This window comes from Anolis carolinensis, chromosome 6 (assembly GCF_035594765.1).
Source record: "Anolis carolinensis isolate JA03-04 chromosome 6, rAnoCar3.1.pri, whole genome shotgun sequence".
In the NCBI taxonomy this organism is placed as follows: Eukaryota; Metazoa; Chordata; class Lepidosauria; order Squamata; family Dactyloidae; genus Anolis; species Anolis carolinensis.
In genome coordinates this window covers 46,697,153-46,715,040 of record NC_085846.1, presented here as the reverse complement: position 1 = coordinate 46,715,040, position 17,888 = coordinate 46,697,153, and the positions used below count along the sequence as shown (strand labels likewise).

Sequence of the window (17,888 nt, the reverse complement as noted above, 5' to 3'; positions counted from 1 at the left end):
AGGAAATACAAGTTCTGTAATGTTGAGTATCAGAATAAAACACAGGCCTGTACCAGTTTTAACTTGTACCTGTGAGAAGTACCTAGCCGGCACAAACTAACATAGAATAATCAGTGTAAAACTGAATGTCTCCTTCTTAGTCTAGATGTTGAAATAGCTTGCTGACAACTGAAATCATGCATTCATGCTCATGTGCAATTGAAATTATGAATTTTGGCTCAGCATTCAGGGAACTTACAACAACATTCCATTTTGCAAGCTTAGTTGTAATTTGTTTACTTAGGATGTGCTAATCTTGGGAACTGGAACTAAAATTGTGTGTTCAAGTCTCTCTTGGAATCCTTTTCAACACTATGATTCAGACGTTTATTAACATGAGAAAACTAGCATGTAAAATGGACTGGATATCTCAACCATTGGTTAGTCCATTAGTAATAAGTAGTCAGAAAATGCACACACACCTTTCTTCCTAACCATCAATCCACCCCTCCCCCATCAATTCTCTCTGAGTGAAGAAAAGATAACTAGAAGCACAAATTGTTCATGTGATTTATCTTTCTGTTTCATTAGATACCAGTAATACAAAACAATTTCCAGTATAACCTGGTAAAGAGTTACTGGTGTTCTGTTTCATTTGCTATAATTTCTCAAGTATCTTTTCTTGATATATTTGATATTCACAGCCTTGTAATCATTGAATATAATGAAAATTTTGACAAAAAGTTTATTTTCCACCAAATATCTTAATTTTAGAAGGCATGTGTTGTGCTGTTTTTCAGGTAGCAGTACCTTTAAGATTACACATAGCTTACATCCAAAAAGTGAGTTTATATCTGTAAAACCTTACGTGAAAAATTTAAAAACTAGTTATTCTTAAAGATGATGCTACAATTATTTTTATTTTTCCTTTTTCATCTTTCCTCCTTTTTGTGTTATCTTTATTGAAAAATACAATCATCTATGTTTTATGCCTTAGGATAATTTGTTAGTCCATTTACATGCTGTACATTCGACATAATTACTACAAAATATTTCAAAAATTCTGATTAAAAATGGACAAAGGCATTTTCCCCTTTCAAATTGCTTTGGAAAGGATGAAGAAACATGAAGCTGTAATGCCTCTGTATTTGGCTTTGCACATACAAATAGAACCTTTAAAAAAGACAAGAAAGACAGCAGTGTTTAAACAAATTTGAAAGCACTACTGGCAAAATAAAGGACAAAATAAAGGACAACTTCATGACAACAGTGTATTCCTAGGCTTACTGATTAGAAGGGTTGAACCGTTCTGTAATATTGTTACTGTAACATCCTAGTATAATGTAAAACAGTGGTTCCCAAACTTTTTTGGCCTGCCGGCCCTTTTCCAGAAAAAATATGACTCAGCGCCCCCTGGAAAGGGGGGCATGGCTTAGAGGGGTGGGCGTGGCTCCTACTCGAGGGCGGGGCTGAGCCTCTCCCCTAATCCAAGATGCAGGGCTGGGAGGGGAAGGGGGAGGTGGGTGAGGCCACAAAGGGACGGCCAGGGCTTGGATGGGTGGAGTTACGAGCTCTGAGGCAGGGCTGAGCTTCTATCCCTGTCCTGTGGCACCTGCCAGGACACAGGGGGCAGGGCCTCTTCCCAAGTGCCTGATGGGACTGAAGCTCTATACCCCGTCCCCGTGTTCAAACAAGCACCTCAGGGGAGGTATACAGAGGCTCTTGAGAAGAGGCCCTGCCTCTAGCCCCACCCTTTAGTCTTAAAAGGCCTCTCAGGAGAGGTATAGAGCAGGGGTCCCCAAACTATGGCCCGCGGGCCACATGCAGCCCATAAAAGACATTTATCAGGCCCCCATAGCACAAAGGTAAAAGGGGGTTGGGCTAAATGACCTAAAGGGTCTCTTCCAACCTTTTTATTGTTGTTGTTGTTATTAACATTGAGGCTAGGTGGCCATCTATCGGGGGTGCTTTGCTTGTGCTTTTGGTCCACAAAGGCAGAAGGGGGTTGGGATTATTATTATTATTATTATCATTATTGCTCGGTGGCCAACTATAGTCCGGCCCTCCTACGGTCTGAGGGATTATGAACTGGCACCCAGTTTTAAAAGTTTGGGGTCCCCTGATATAGAGGCTCAGCCCAGTCTCGGGCTCCGGGGATGAAGCCACGGCCACTCTAGCTCCCCCCCCCCCCCGCATCCCAACAAGTGCCTCAGGGGCTCAGCCTTATCTTGGGCACTTGGGAAGAGGCCCCTCCCCTCCCCTGTCCCCGCCCCCTTGTCCTAATAAGTGCCATCACCGCCCCCTGGATCGCTGCAGCGCCCACCAGGGGGTGGTAGCGCCCACTTTGGGAATCACTGATGTAAAAGGATGCCTCCCAACACAACAGTAAACAATTAAACCATGCCTTGTCCCAGAGAGTAGGAAGAGTCCATCCCAATTTCCGCTGCTGTGACCTTGGAGAAGTACAATCAGCATCAGTGGGGCATAATCTCTTTCCACAGTGTCACCCCTTTTAATTGCATGTTGTATCTCATTAGACAGTAATTCTGAGTGCTGTGAACTGTCAAATTAATAGTGTGTAAGTGGACTTTGGGAGTCTTTTTGGTATAAATGCTAATAAATAAATTATAATAAATATTTTTATAGTGATCTGTATTTTTTACCAGCAATTATTTTGTTTAAGTAGATCAAGGGACAGTCAGATAATCAGTCTCCTCTCTTCCTGCTGTAAAGGCACCCCCTGGAATTTCTGGGGACCCTCCAAAAAAACAGAGTAAGCTGCCTGCCTGGCTGTTTCTTATCTTCTGCCCATCCTCCCTGGTACTTGAGATCGTCAAGTAGTAGGCAGCTTCGTCTCTGCTGTCATTTATACATTTTGACAGTAAGTGTATCACTATAATTTTAGAAGGGTAATTTGATTGAAGGAAACACCAGGAAAAAAATGTGGCAGACATTTATGATAATTTTCTTAATATAGGGACCTACTTTTGTAAACTGTAGCTAAAGTTCCAGGTCTTTAAATCATAGACTACTGGTTTTTCAAACTATTGTTGATTCCCAACAATCAATGCCTGAATGTTCAGTCTGTTCTAGAATTTTTCACCATAACAAGAGGCTGACCGAATTTTAGTTTTCTGGATCTATCTTTTTCTCCATCTTAAAGATGGTGGCATGTGCTTATTTCCCATCTCCAGACATTTCTCTTGAAATCCTATTTTCACTTCGAATTTCTATGCATGGAATGTTGCTGCTTTCATTCCCTCTATCTCGTCTTTACTCTATGTTCCGTTGTCTTCTTAGTCCTCCAGGTCCGTCTGTTTAATCCTTCTGCCTTCTGGCTTTCGCTTCCCAATTTCCAGTCCTCCTGTTCTGTCACTCCATTCATCTCCCCCTTTGTTTCCATTTGGGCTCTATCAACTTCCGCCCTTCGCCTGGTTTGCCTTCCCTTCTTTTAATTTCTGTTCTCTCTATCTGCTTCATTCTCTATGATTTATTTGTTGATAGAGAAAATGTCTTCGTAGCCACAACAAATGGTCCCTCAAGGTCAGTCTTTTTGCGCACTTCATTAGATTTTAAATTAGGAATACTTCTACTTCCTTTTATTCCTCCTACTCTACTATTATTAGGGTACATCCTTGTTTTTCCTTGGTTCTTTTTATATTTCAAATTGAAAGAACTCTCTTCAATATATCTCACAAGCCACTGTGTCAAGGCACAGAGGCCTTAAAGAGCCACACACGCTATATCGTCCAACAAAAGGTTTATTATAAAGCAATAATACGCTCAGAGACACTTAAATTCAGTGTCTCTAGCCAAAACTCAAAGAGCTTACCCAAACTGGGCTTTAAAAGGTAACCGGAAAATAACCTGGATTAAACAGAAAGAAAATCCGGATTAAACAGAAAGAAAACCCGGATTTTAAACTCAGTCAAAGTAAACAGGAAGCAAACAGCGCTGTAGCAAAGGGTTCCAAAGACAGTGCTGTATCCAAAGAGTCAGTTGCATATAAGAGTTGCCAAAGCCTGCCAAAGTCACCATAAACGGAGTCCGAACAAACGCCATTTCCCAGCTGGTCAAAACAAAGCCGTAGTCAAATTAATCCAAGGGTCCAGGAAAGGAGAAAGCCACACTCATGATAAGCCAGTCCAAACGTCATCTCTAAGATGGTCAAGCAAAGCCGTTGTCGAGTCAAACCAAGAATCCAGGAAGGGAGAAAGCCACACTCACAATAAGCCAGTCCAAACGTTGTCACTAAGGTGGTCAAACAGAGCCGTTGTCGAATCAATCCAAGAGTCCAGGAAGGGAGAAAGCCACACTCACGATAAGCCAGTCTAAACGTCGAGGATTCCCAGGTAACAGAACTCCAGGCTGCAAAACCCAAACCCAAAACCCAACACGAGAACAGACAGCGACAAAATACACACGATACGTAACCGACACTTTGCCTTCTGCAAAGATTCCCCATTTCAGAGCCTACTTTTAACTTACACATCATTATCCAATGATGAGCTGGCCTCCACCCCATCATCATCTCTAACAGCTGTCCTTGGACCCCTGTTTCCATCTCTCCAGTTCCTCCATCTCCTGTAAAGACTTAGGTTTCCCCATGAATTGGATGTATCTCCCGTTTGCCACTCCTCATGTCCCGAAAACCCTACAAACGTGTCGCTAGAAGTTGGTTCTGCACACATATTCCTAATCTCTTGTACCTTAGTCCAGTTCATTGTGTTCTCCCCATCCTCATCACTCTCAGACCCATCATCCCCAGAGAAACCCATAAATGATTCATCATCTGTGGGAGCAGTAAATATATCCCGGATCTTCTTCCTCTCCCGTTCTTCATCTGATTCCTGCTCCCGAGTAACCTATTTCCATCCACCACATTTCCTTCCTCGCTCATCAACTCCCTGCCACTTGAAAACCCTTCGAATGTGTCTTCATCAGTAGATGCCATAAGTATATCCCAGATCCGTTCCCTTTGCTGTTCTTCATCTAACACCTGTTCGCGATTACCTCTTCTTCCCCTACTGGTACTGCTACTACTGCTTGCAACATTACGTACTGGCTCAACTACAACACACTATTAGGGGAAAGCCTCACACCTAGAAGAATAGAATTTTTTCTTGGGAAACTCACTGTTTTGTCTGTTCTAGTCTCCCAGCTTTCTTGGCTTCTTTCTTGCTGTTTAAAATAAGCGGGGCTGGCAGTAATTGCAAAGCTTTTGCCTCGCTTCCTGCAACACGATCTGCTTTTGTCTATGGCTTCCCTACTGGACCCTCTTGAACGCCTCCCTTGAGGGGAAAGCGATCTTTGGGGCCATTGGTGGGTGCCAGCCAGACTCTGACTTATCTGGAATCGATCCACCGAGAGAAGGGGCGGAATCGCTTTTGCCTGATCACTGTCAGCGGTTGGCTTACTGAGAACCCTCAGCAAGTCCTACCTGTTGCCATCTCCACATACCGGATGTCATGTGATTTCAGTTTCCTCAAGAACTGTGGGTTCGGAGCTTGGTGTGTCAAACTTCGAGAACGCCAGATGAGACACAAAGAGGTTGAAGGCAAAATCAGAGGCTTTATTATCAATGGCCAAAGGGGATGTTAGCAGAATCTGCACTTTAAAGAATGTTCTGACCCGCAATTGTGAACACATAGATTTATTTATATCACATTGACTGTGATACAAAATAAAAGACTTTGCCACACCAGTTATTTATTGGTCTTGGTGAGTGCTGGCTATGTTCTGCCACCTCATTGGTGGAGAGGCGCATCCGCTCTCCCTCTGATTGGTTCCAAGGTGGGAAATTTCATCAAGTGTCATTGGTGAATCTGAATGCTTGTGTCTGTACGTCCTCCCAGGAATAAGGTGCGCTCAGAAAGGGATGCAGCTGATTAAGAGTTAATGGGTCTTGATGTCCCAGTTCCGGGCTTGAACAATGAGTGCCGAACAGACAGACAAGAAGGTATTCAGAGTGCTGTCATAATCAATGGAGATATCATGGAATGGAGTCTGGCACAGCACTATAGATGAGGAAATGTTCCCAGGACAAAATCAGATATTATGACAACTCTTGTAGCTCTTCAGAGGACCCATTATTTGTTCCCTGTGACTGTTCCAGGGTATTGTAAAGGGATTATGCTGGATGAGTGGCTATCCCCTGAGATCCGGGGTGTGAGGAAAGGTCAAGTAACATTCCAGGGAGAGGTTTATTGAAGGTTATCTTTGAATTAAGGGAGAAGCCAACACGTTCTCACTGCCTGTCTCAATGAAGCTGCGAGGTTCATTTTTTTTAAGGTTCAATTTGTGCCTCACACTTAAAGTCCCATTAACCTTCCTAAGGCATATACTGAATTATACCTAAATCCTTTTCATATTGCTTCCTGAGAGATAATACAGTATTAGTCTGTGGTAAACTTTTTTTTTGTTATGCAGGAAGTTAAACATGTTGTACAGCTTGCAGAGCCCTAGAATCATTGCATAGCATTAGGTGTGCTTCTGTTATTTCCCTTGATTCCCCTTTAATGTTCTTTGCTAAACTTTCCCATTTTCTTATGCCGGTTGTGCATTTTGAGGTAATGGGAGCATCTAGCACATTTTTTTTTCAGTTCATACTCTGTGCCCTGTTGTGGGACTTTGATGAGCTCAGACACTGTTTGTGAATGAGGTCACTGCTTCACAGACACTTTTTGTGAATGAGGTCACAGATTCATGCAGTTAGGTCATCCTGCCAAACTGCTATTTATCATTGTTTTGTTTGTTGGCTTGCTATTAGAAAAATGGGTCTAGTTTATCAAGAAATATGATTTGGCTGTTTTGTCTTTTAATTTGTTCAACTGACACTTTTTTCTTTGGAGATGAGCAATGATAACAGATGATTATAACTGCCAACAGACTGCAAATGTTTCAAAGATTTTGGCTGGAATCCTATTGATGATTTACGCTGTATCAATACTGTTATGCAAGCTGTTCTATTTTCTGGGAAGTTGTACAAGGGTGCTCCTCATTGGGATTGCACAAGCAGCAGTATAACTATGTGCAACAGACTAGTTTAAGGTCTGTCTTGCCATTGTTCATTCATTTGTGTTCAACTCCAGTGAAATTTTAATGGTGTCAAATTATGTCTCTATAGGTGGCAAATGGCTGTCACAAAGGACAGTGTGTGTCAAAATCTTTACATGTTGTTATAAGAGAAATGAAAGCAATAGCTGGAATCTTGTTGAGCAGTTGTAATGTATAGCAATGGTTCTCAATCGTTTTAATGCTGCATCACCTTAATACAGTTCCTCATGTTGTGGTGACCCCCAACCATAAAATTATTTTTGTTGCTACTTCATAACTGTCATTTTGCTAGTTATGAATCATAATGTAAATATCTAATATGTATTTTATTGTTACAAATTGAACATAATTAAAAAATAGTGATTAATCACAAAAACTATGTTTGGGGGAGTATGGACAGCGGATGATGGGATTTGAAGTACCTTCAACCATTTCAGCTCTGACTTCCACAGACCACTGAGACCCTCACAAATGACAGGTCAGGACCAAATTTGGCACACAGAACCCTCATGACCAACAGAAAATACTGGAGGGGTTTGGGAGGAATTCACAGTTATTTAATAATATTAGAATCCTAGAGTTGCAAGAGACTCCCAAAGGCCACCCAGTCCAACCCCCTTTTGCCTTCATGCAGGAAAAGCACAATCAAAGCACTTCTGACAGATGGCCACAATCAAAGAATAATAATAATAATAATAATAATAATATTGATATTGATAGGATCCTAGAGTTGGAAGAGACATCTGAGAGCCATCCAGTCCAACCCCTTTCTGCCATAAGGGAAAAGCACAATCAAAGCACTCCTGATAGATGGCCATTCATTATCTTAATAATATAATAATAATAATAATAATAATAATAATAATAATAATAAAATTCTAGAGTAGGAAAAGACCTCCGAGGGTCATCCAGTCCAACCTCCTCCTGCCATAAGGGAAAAGCACAAAGTACTTGCAACAGATGGTCATTCAGCCTCTGCTGAATAATAATAATAATAATAATAATAATAATAATAATAATAATAATAGAATCTAATGTACATAGATGACCAGAAGCTGTATGGGAAAACTGAAACTGAAATCGAGTCTCTGACTAACACTGTCCAAATTTTTAATGCTGATATCAGCATGGAGTTTGGCCTGGAAAAATGTTCGACAGTGGCATCGGAGAAGGGAAAAATCATTGAAAATGAGAGCATAAATATGCCTAATGACCAAATGATAAAGTGTCACCAGCTTGTTGTTTATTCGTTCAGTCACTTCCGACTCTTCATGACCTCATGGACCAGCCCACACCAAAGCTTCCTGTCAGCCATCACCGCCCCCAGTTCCTTCAAGATCAAGCCAGTCACTTCAAGGGTACCATCCATCCATCTTGCCCTTGGTCGGCCTATCTTACTTTTCCTGCCAATTTCCCCAGCGTCATGATCTTTTCCAAGCTTTCCTGTCTTTTCATGATGTGGTCACCAGCTAGAGGCCTATAAATATCTGGGCATACTACAGCTGGACAACATCCAACATGAACATCTAAAAACTGTGGTCAGCAAGAAATACACTCAAAGGGTCAGAAAAATTCTCAAAAGCAAGCTCAATGGAGGCAACACCATCAAGGCCATAAACACCTGGGCCATACCTGTCATAATAAATAATAATAATGATAATAATAATAATAATAATAATAATAATAATAATAATAATAATATAATAAAACTTTATACCCCGCCATCATCTCCCCGCAGGGACTCGGGGCAACTTACATGGGGCAGCCTTAACAGCATAATTGAGCAAAACAGCAGCATAAATACAATTTACAATATACAAAAGATAGAACAGTAATACGATAAAACAAGAATTTTACAACAGTTAATAATATCAATCAACCACCAGGTACAGTTCTGTCGACTACATCGGTGGAGGAACTGCAGCAGCTATGTAAGAGTAACATAATAAGTTAAATAAGATATACTGCTGGCATTATAAATTGGATACAGGTGGAACTGGACAGTTTGGACAGAAAAACAGAACACTCATGACCATTCATCATTCATTTCATCCTCGCAGTGATGTTGACCGGCTATATCTGCCTAGAAGATCTGGTGGCAGAGATCTGGTGGCAAGTAAAACAAGCAGCCAAAGAAGAAGAACATGCCCTGGCAGAATATGTAAAGGAAAGTGAAGAACCTGCTTTGATCGAAGTCAAAAATCAGAAATTCCTCAAAGCACAGCAGACAAAGAATCAGTACAAGAAAACTGCACTACAAACTAGAGCTGACTGCTGGCACAACAAAACATTGAATGGACAGTTCCGTGACAAAATTGAAGGAAAGGCTGATAAGGAGAAGACCTGGCTATGCCTCACGAATGGGACACTGAAGAAGGAGACAGAAGGCCTGATTCTTGCAGCCCAGTAGCAAGCTATCAGAACAAATGCAATTAAGGAAAAGATCAAAAAATCAGCCAGTGACCCAAAATGTAGACTGTGCAAGGAAGCTGATGAAACGATTGATCATATCCCCAGCTGCTGTAAGAAAATCGCACAGACAGACTACAAACAGAGGCACAACTATGTGGCCCAAATTATTCATTGGAACTTATTCCACAAGTACCACCTCCCAGCAGTAAAGAACTGGTGGGATCACAAACCTGCAAAGGTAATGGAAAATGAACACGCAAAAATACTGTGGGACTTCTGATTTTGTAATACGAAATCCAGCATATATCTCTCGTTTGCTGTGTCATACTATGTCTTTGTGTCAATAAAATAATAATGATAATAATGATAATAATAGAATAATAGAGTAGGAACCTCTTCCTGTCATAAGGGAAAAGCACAAAGTACTCCTGACAGATGCTTAATAATAATAATAATAATAATAATAATAATAATAATAATAATAATAATAGTTCTAAAGTAGGAAGAAACCTCCAAGGGCCATCCAGTCCAACCACCTCCTGCTATAAGGCGAAAGCACAATCAAAACACTCCTGACAGATGGCCATTCAGCCTCTGTTTAATAATAATGTGTTGTCGAAAGCTTTCATGGCCGGAATTACTGGGTTGCTGTCAGTTTTCCGGGCTGTATTGCCATGTTCCAGAAGCATTCTCCTGATGTTTCACCACATCTGTGGTAGGCATCCTCAGAGCTTGAGACATCTGTTGGAAACTAGGCAAGTGAGGTTTATATATCTGTTGAATGTCCAGAGTGGGAGAAAGAACTCTTGTCTGCTTGAGGCATGTGTGAATGTTGCAAATGGCCAGCTTGATTTGCATTTAATGGCCTTGCAGCTTTTGATTGATTCTTGTCTGGAAATTCCTTGCTTTTGGGGTGTTGCTCTTTATTTACTGTCCTGATTTTAGAGTTTTTTTAATACTGGTAGCCAGTTTTTGTTCATTTTCATGGATTCCTCCTTTCTATTGAAGTTGTCCACACATTTGTGGATTTCAGTAGCTTCTTTATGTAGTCTGACATGGTCCAGTATTTTTGTGTTCTCAAATAATATGCTGTGTCCAGGTTGGTTCATCAGGTCCTCTGCTATGGCTGACTTCTCAGGTTGAATTAGTCTGCAGTGCATCATGTTCCTTGATTTATGTTTGGACAGTGCTGTGTTTGGTGGTCCCTATGTAGACTTGTCCACAACTGCATGGTATATAGTAGACTCCTGCTGAGAAGTGTACAAACATGTAGACAATTTCAACAGAAAGTGGGTTTTTATTCGGCTGAGTGGAAGGGGCTCTAGTCTTTGGAGCACCAGAAAACTAGCTTGCCCCCTCCTCAATGTGATATCCTTTCATATTTAAACATGGCTAACATGCTCCAGTCTCTCAACCTTCTTTTCTACAAGCTAAGCATTCCCAGCCCTACAGTAAAAACAAAAACGAGTGAGGAAGTAACGACAAACCAAGGCAAAGGGAGGGAGCGAGGGAGAAAAGGAGGGAAGGCCCAGAACAATAGCGAGCACCTCACTCACTCACCACATACGCAGCAGGAGAGTGATTGCTGGAAGTGAGGCCAGCGGCTCCAGGATGAGGCCAATGTGCGGTGCACAAGGCAGGCCAGGCAGAGGAGGTGGAGGCAGCAGTGGAGCCCCAGGTCCCTCGACGTCCCAGTGGAGCTGCCCAGGTCCCTGAGCAGCGAAGGGAGGCCTAAGCCGCCACTCCATCCCCGCCTTGCAGGCCTCAAGCCAAGGAAGATGCCTACATGCGCCTTGGACAGAGACAGGGCCCACGCAGCAGGCATGGTCGGCTCTGGAGGAGGGGCTGGCAAGAAGGGAAAGTGTAGGACAGGCCTCCCACCCAGCAGGCCCCTTCCCATCGCCCCCAACGCTTCTTCCTGCCAGGTGGGAAACCTCTTGTTCTCCTTTACCTGCCGGCCCGGATCTGCCACGTGGGCCCTGACGCCTCCTGAGGCACATGTATTCTGCCTAGGGTTACACAGGACTGGAAGGAGCCTTAGTGAAAGCCAAAGTAGTGTAAAAGTCTAATATCTGTTACTTAGGCTCCATCTACACTGACATTATAAGACAGTGCACTCACATTTATGACTGTACAGCACATTTTTAAAGTCCCAAGAAAGTAGTTTCAGCCAAAGTACCACAGCTGATGCCAATGTATTCCAGTTCCAGGGCAAATTTGACTCTGCAAAATGTGGAGCATGTTGTAGACACCTGTCCCTGGTGAAGCACATTATAGACTCCAGAAGAATGCTGCAGAAAAGCACACCCAAGGGTAGCAGGGGGCTAACTGATCCCCTGGGTGGGATCGTTGATTATCTCTGTTAATACCTGTCACGTTTGCCTCTGGAGTGCTAATGTGCATCTCTCTGAGAAATGAAAAATTCCTCAGCATAGTGATTGAGGCCAGGTTCCATGGTTAATATAATCACCCACCTGGCCTCAAACCACTTCTAGACCTGTCAATCTAATCACCTGTCCCGTGAAACCACTTCCTTCAAAAACTGATTCCAAGCTTCATTATAGTGTCAGTGCAGATGTGCCTTTAGATAAGCAATATTTCAGCCAGGAGGTTCCCTGAACTACAGTAGAGTCTCATTTATCCAACATAAACGGGCCGCCAGAATGTTGGATAAGCGAATATGTTGGATAATGAGGGATTAAGGAAAAGCCTATTAAACATCAAATTAGGTTATGATTTTACAAATTAAGCATCAAAACATCATGTTATGCAACAAATTTGACAGAAAAAGTAGTTCAATACGCAGTAATGCTATGTAGTAATTACTGTGTTTACGAATTTAGCACCAAAATATCACGATGTATTGAAAACATTGACTACAAAAATGCGTTGGATAATCCAGAACGTTGGATAAGTGAGTGTTGGATAAGTGAGACTCTACTGTACTTTCAACCTGTTACTCCTTTAGCGTACATCAACATTGTAATAATGCAGATTGATTCTACTTTAACGATCATAGTTTAATGCTATGGAATCATGGGAGTTGTAGTTCTAGAAGGTTTTTAGCCTTCTCTTCCAAAGAGTACTGGTGCCTCATCAAACTACAAATGCCAGAATTCCATAACTATAAGCCATGGTAGTTAAAGTTGTGACGCACTGCGTTATTTCTACAATGTAGATGCACCTTTATTCTAACCTACTTCAGATAGCCCTTGTGAATCTGAAGCCTCTACTGAGCCCCTTGAATGAAGGACAGTATAAAATAGAGTCTAAAATGCAGAAATACTAAGAAATCAGTGCATAGATGAGCGGTCTCTTTGCATCTAAGTCATGAACATGTTTGCATAGAATAAATATATGCTTGTAACAATGTTTTCATTTGTAATAATTTCCCTTACAGAAACATGCAAAAGGACAAGATTTGTTTGATCAGATTATATATCATTTGGACCTTGTGGAAACAGATTATTTTGGCTTGCAGTTCGTTGATGCATTCCAGATTATGGTATGTATTTGGCCTTTATATTGTGGCAATGATTGCGCCCATAAAAGTATAATCTGATAAAAAAAAGCTGGTTAATATGACATTAGGCCTCTGTTTTCCAAATAAGCCTGGAAATTGTCAGTAGTTTGAAACAAGCAAAAATGTTGTATTCATTTGAAGCAAGCAAAAATGTTGCATTCATTTGCAACTGATACTTCATTGCATGCATGTTGTACATTTTAGAAGTATCTTTTTTCTAATTGTGTACTGTGCTACTACAAACACAAAATTTTACAAGCATTCAAAACATTTTCCATTGTAACACATGTTTATGTCATTTTCCCTCTTTTTAGAAGTATTTTGTGGATATCTGAACCTTTGCTGTGGAGTCCTCATTTCACTCACATCCTGTTAGTCAATGTATAAAGATTACTAGCTAATATTAAAAGGTTGAGAAAGTGAAGCATTTACTTCAGGAGCAGAAATGTAGCATTAAGTTTCTGATAATTTAATACACCCTAAAACTGCATTCCTACAATTGCTTCTGTGGTCCTTGAAAGCATAAACATGTCCTTAAATCAGAGATGAGAGTTATTCTTAATGAACATTCATGGACTCAAGCTTCAGAAAAAAAATAATTTACAACTATAAAATGCTCTCTGGGCTACAGCAATACTCTCCCAGTTTCTTAACACAGGAATATGTTAGAAAACGCTTAAGGAGGATTCTCCAATGTGCAGCAGGGACAGGTTGCTGTGTAGACCTCAACTCCCACCTCAAGTCTGTTGCCTGCTGCATTTGCTGCATTTTCCCCTGCTTCTGCCCTGCCTTTGGTGGCCGCGCCAAACCGGGCGGCCATCTTCAAGCTTCCCCCTCAGTCTTCCTCATAGTGAGAATTAGGCCTTGGAAGCCGCGCCGGACCGGGCGGCCCTCCCAAGCCCTTCCATCGGCTCTCACAAAGAGAAGACAGCTGGGCCTCTCCATCGGCTCCAGTGAACCGGGTGGCCTGTGCGAAGCGGCATTTCTAGGATCCTCAGGGCTGCAGCCCCCATCTATTTTATTTTATTTTATTTTATTTTATTATTTTTTATTTTTTTCCTTTGAGTGTGTATGTGTGTGTATTATAGATAGGAGTGAGAAAGTTTTTAACTTAATGCAGGGAGACAGATCTGATTGTTGATAGGAAGTGGGCTTGTGCATTTGGTACTTAGACATAGGAAGTGATCACATAGGATTGGAGAGTTCCTTGAGGTTAATTGACTGGTATATTGATGGTTTTAGAATGTGAATGATGGTTTGCGCATGTTGGTTGATATACTGATGAGTGGAAAGAGACATGAGAAACGGTGTGTTAACTTTGAAAGATTAGAGTGGTTACTATAGGAAGGTTTTTGAGAAGGTAATAGGAATGAGTTGGCAGGAATCTCCGAGGAAAAATGAACTTCTTCACTTATGTGATTTGTTGGGGAAATCGTTCAGTACTGTTTTGTATCAACTGGAGACACTGAACAAGAAAATTGATCATCTTTTCAAGGGAATTTCCCTGATTGTGAAAAATCCTTCTCCTATAGACATTATGACAACTGTACCAACTAGTTCTACTAACATTAATGAGGAATTAAACGCTCTGGAAGGCCATGGAAGAATAAAGCTAGAGGAGCAGAAGGTAGTTAATAGGTCAGATTTGGAAGTGGCCAGGGATGGGGATGGGTTTTTATCTGGGGAAGAGGGTCAGGGGAGGGTTGGTTGGACGGAAACCAATAGAGTCTTTCAGAGGACAAACAACATGCTGTCCCCAGAACTGTTTGGACAATCTCGGGATACTTCCTGCAATCTGTTGCGAACTAACAAGGTGGCAGTGGAAGTTTCAGACTCTTTACTGAATAGAGGCAGATGGACATCTAAGCGAGCGGTCCAGATATCTCTTTCACAAATTCTTTCTTTAAGCCAGTCGGAAGTGAAGATCAAGACCATTGACTGGCTTCGCAGAGACTATCGATCCTGGAACTGCTCCTTATGTCTTCTCATTGGGCTGGAAGATAGAATGTTACTGGAAGAACTGTTTCTGTACGGGCCTAAACTCCAACAGTGGGGCATCATTCTTAAGAGGGTATTAGTAGACCCATTGATTCGCCCCTTAGACATCGGGCTGAATTTCGATATACAAGATTCCCCAATTTCAAGCCATGTCTGTTCTACTCCCCAGCCCCGCCATCAGTCATCAGTTGCGCCTAGTCCCCTTCCCACGTTAGATGATGTTATCATGTTAGATGACCCCTCTTCTCTCATACCAACGGAGATAAGCTCCTCCTTTAAACAATCAAGCACACTTGGAGGCTTTCCATCTCAGGACAGCTGACTATCCCCCTCAAATGGCAATTTCAATCAGCCAATCCCTCAGGAGGAAGAGGGTTCTCACGGGTGGGGCCCCATTGAGGTGGTGTGGGGGAGAAGGAAGAACGGTCACTTACAACCCAGGGAGAAGCGCAACAGAGTTCTTGCAACCCTGGTGAGGAATAGGTGTGGTAGTCTTCAGGACAGACCCCCCAGCCTTAAGGTCCTGCTTCTGAACGCCAGATCCGTCAACGGTAAGACAGCTATCATCCAGGATTTGATCCTGGATGAGGGGGCGGATCTGGCATGTATCACCGAGACATGGTTGGATGAGCTGGGTGGGGTGAATCTCACCCTGCTGTGCCCACCGGGTTTCGGGGTTCATCAGCAGGCCTGGGTTGGGGGGTGGGGAGGAGGAGTTGCGGTGATCTTCCGGCAGTCCATCGCCCTGATCAGATGCGCCGTTCCGCAATCTTCGAGGTTTGAATGTGTCCTGCTGAAGGTGGGAGCCCGAGACAGCTTGGGGGTTCTGCTGATGTACCGTCCACCCCACGACCCAGCAGTCTCCCTGTCCGAGCTAGCAGAAGTGGTCTCTAATGCGGCCTTGGTCTCCCAACAACTCATAGTTTTGGGAGACTTTAACATCCATGCCAAGACCACATTAACAGGTGCAGCTCAGGATTTCATGGTTGCCATGACGACCATGGGGCTGACTCAAGTTATATCTAGGCCCACACATCAGGCGGGACACACGTTGGACCTTGTCTTCATTGTGGACGGTGGGACAGTCAGAGTGGAAGAGCAAAATATCCTTCCATTGTCATGGTCTGACCATCATCTGATCTGTTTAAGTTTCGCCGTGCCTTCTAACCTCCGCAGGGGTGGTGGACCCACTAAGATGGTTCAACCCAGGAGGCTGATTGATCCGGATGGACTACTGAGGTCTCTTGGGGATCTTCCTGTTCTGGAGACTGGTGATCCTGTCGATGTCCTGGCTGATCGCTATAACAGTGAGCTGACAAGGGCACTGGACACGATCGCTCCCGAACGTCCCCTCTCGCTGCGTAGAGTCACGTCAACTCCTTGGTTCACTGAGGAGCTGGCCGTGATGAAGCGTGCGAGGAGGGGACTAGAGTGCATCTGGAGGAAATCTCAGGATGTGTCCGACCAAGCACGGGCTAAAGCCGCTATTAAGGCTTACTCCGTGGCTCTGCGAGCAGCCAGGAAAGCTTTCACGACTGCCCGCATAGCGTCTGCGGCCAACAGGCCATCGGAGTTGTTTCAAGTTGTTGGGGAGCTCCTGCAGCCTCCCGAGACCCGGGAGCTTCCCGATGACTTGGAAACTCGGTGCAGCGAGTTCGCGCACCATTTCGCAGGCAAAGTTGCTCAGATACATCGTGAGTTGGACTCCAGCTTAACTGGTTTCAGCGGAGGTAACCGAGGCACCTGTCTGTTCGATCTTGTGGGATTCTTTCCGGCTTGTCCTTCCTGATGATGTGGAGGGGATTCTTGGGTCTGTGAGGGCGACCACTTGCGCTCTGGATCCTTGTCCCTCCTGGCTGGTTAAGCTGGCCAAAGATTGGTTGTTGGAGTGGTTTGTGGCTATAATAAATGCCTCCTTGGGTCAGGGGTCATTTCCATCCTGTTTTAAGCAAGCGGTGGTAAAGCCGCTACTAAAAAAGACCTCGTTAGACCCGTCAGTTTGCAACAACTACAGACCAATCTCCAACCTCCCATTTCTGGGCAAGGTTCTGGAGCGGGTGGTTGCCACGCAGCTCCAGGGGTTTCTCGATGACACCGATTTTCTGGACTGCTTGCAGTCTGGCTTCAGGCCTGGGTACAGCACCGAGACGGCTTTGGTCGCCTTGGTGGATGACCTCCGCAGGGAACTGGACAGGGGGAGTGTGACCCTGCTGGTTCTCTTGGACATCTCAGCGGCTTTCGATACCATCGACCATGGTATCCTTCTGGGGAGGCTCTCTGGGATGGGGCTCGGTGGCACAGTTTTGCAGTGGCTCCAGTCCTTCCTGGAGGGCCGCTCCCAGATGGTGAAGCTGGGGACACCTGCTCGGACCCGTGGCCATTGACCTGTGGGGTTCCGCAGGGGTCTATTTTATCCCCCATGCTATTTAACATCTACAGGAAACCACTGGGAGAGGTCATCCGGAGTTTTGGAGGGCGTTGCCATCTCTATGCAGATGACACGCAAATCCGCTACTCATTTCCATCTGATTCCAAGGAAGCCCCTCGGATGCTGAACCAGTGCCTGGCCGCTGTGGCGGACTGGATGAGGAGGAACAAGCTGAGAATCAATACCGACAAGACAGAGGCCCTCCTGGTCAGTCGTGCGTCGGATCGGGGTATTGGGTGGCAACCTGTGCTGGACGGGGTTGCACTCCCCCTGAAATCACAGGTCCGCAGTTTGGGGGTCCTCCTGGATTCAGCGTTGACGCTTGAAGCACAGGTGTCGGCGGTGGCCGGGAGGGCCTTCGCACAACTCAAACTTGTGCGCCAACTGCAACCATACCTCGTGAAGTCTGACTTGATCACGGTGGTCCATGCCTTAGTTACCTCTAGACTGGACTACTGTAATGCGCTCTACGTGGGGCTTCCCTTGAAGACG

At 43.8% G+C, this 17,888-nt stretch overlaps 1 protein-coding gene across 6 annotated transcripts in view; it reads left to right on the top strand.

Moving 5' to 3' along the window:
* epb41l4b (erythrocyte membrane protein band 4.1 like 4B) overlaps nucleotides 1–17,888 on the top strand; it is a 169,816-nt gene that overhangs the window by 34,326 nt on the left and 117,602 nt on the right. For 5 of the 6 annotated variants that reach the window (XR_009999603.1, XR_009999604.1, XM_062956977.1 and 2 more), the window contains exon 2: nucleotides 12,848–12,952. The exons of the other annotated variant lie outside the window; for it this stretch is intronic. Coding sequence is in view for 3 of the 5 variants with exons in the window: in XM_062956977.1 (XP_062813047.1) it covers nucleotides 12,848–12,952 (105 nt within the window). In the remaining 2 variants the exon portion in view is untranslated. The remainder of the gene's footprint in view (nucleotides 1–12,847; nucleotides 12,953–17,888) is intronic. 6 annotated transcript variants of the gene reach the window in all.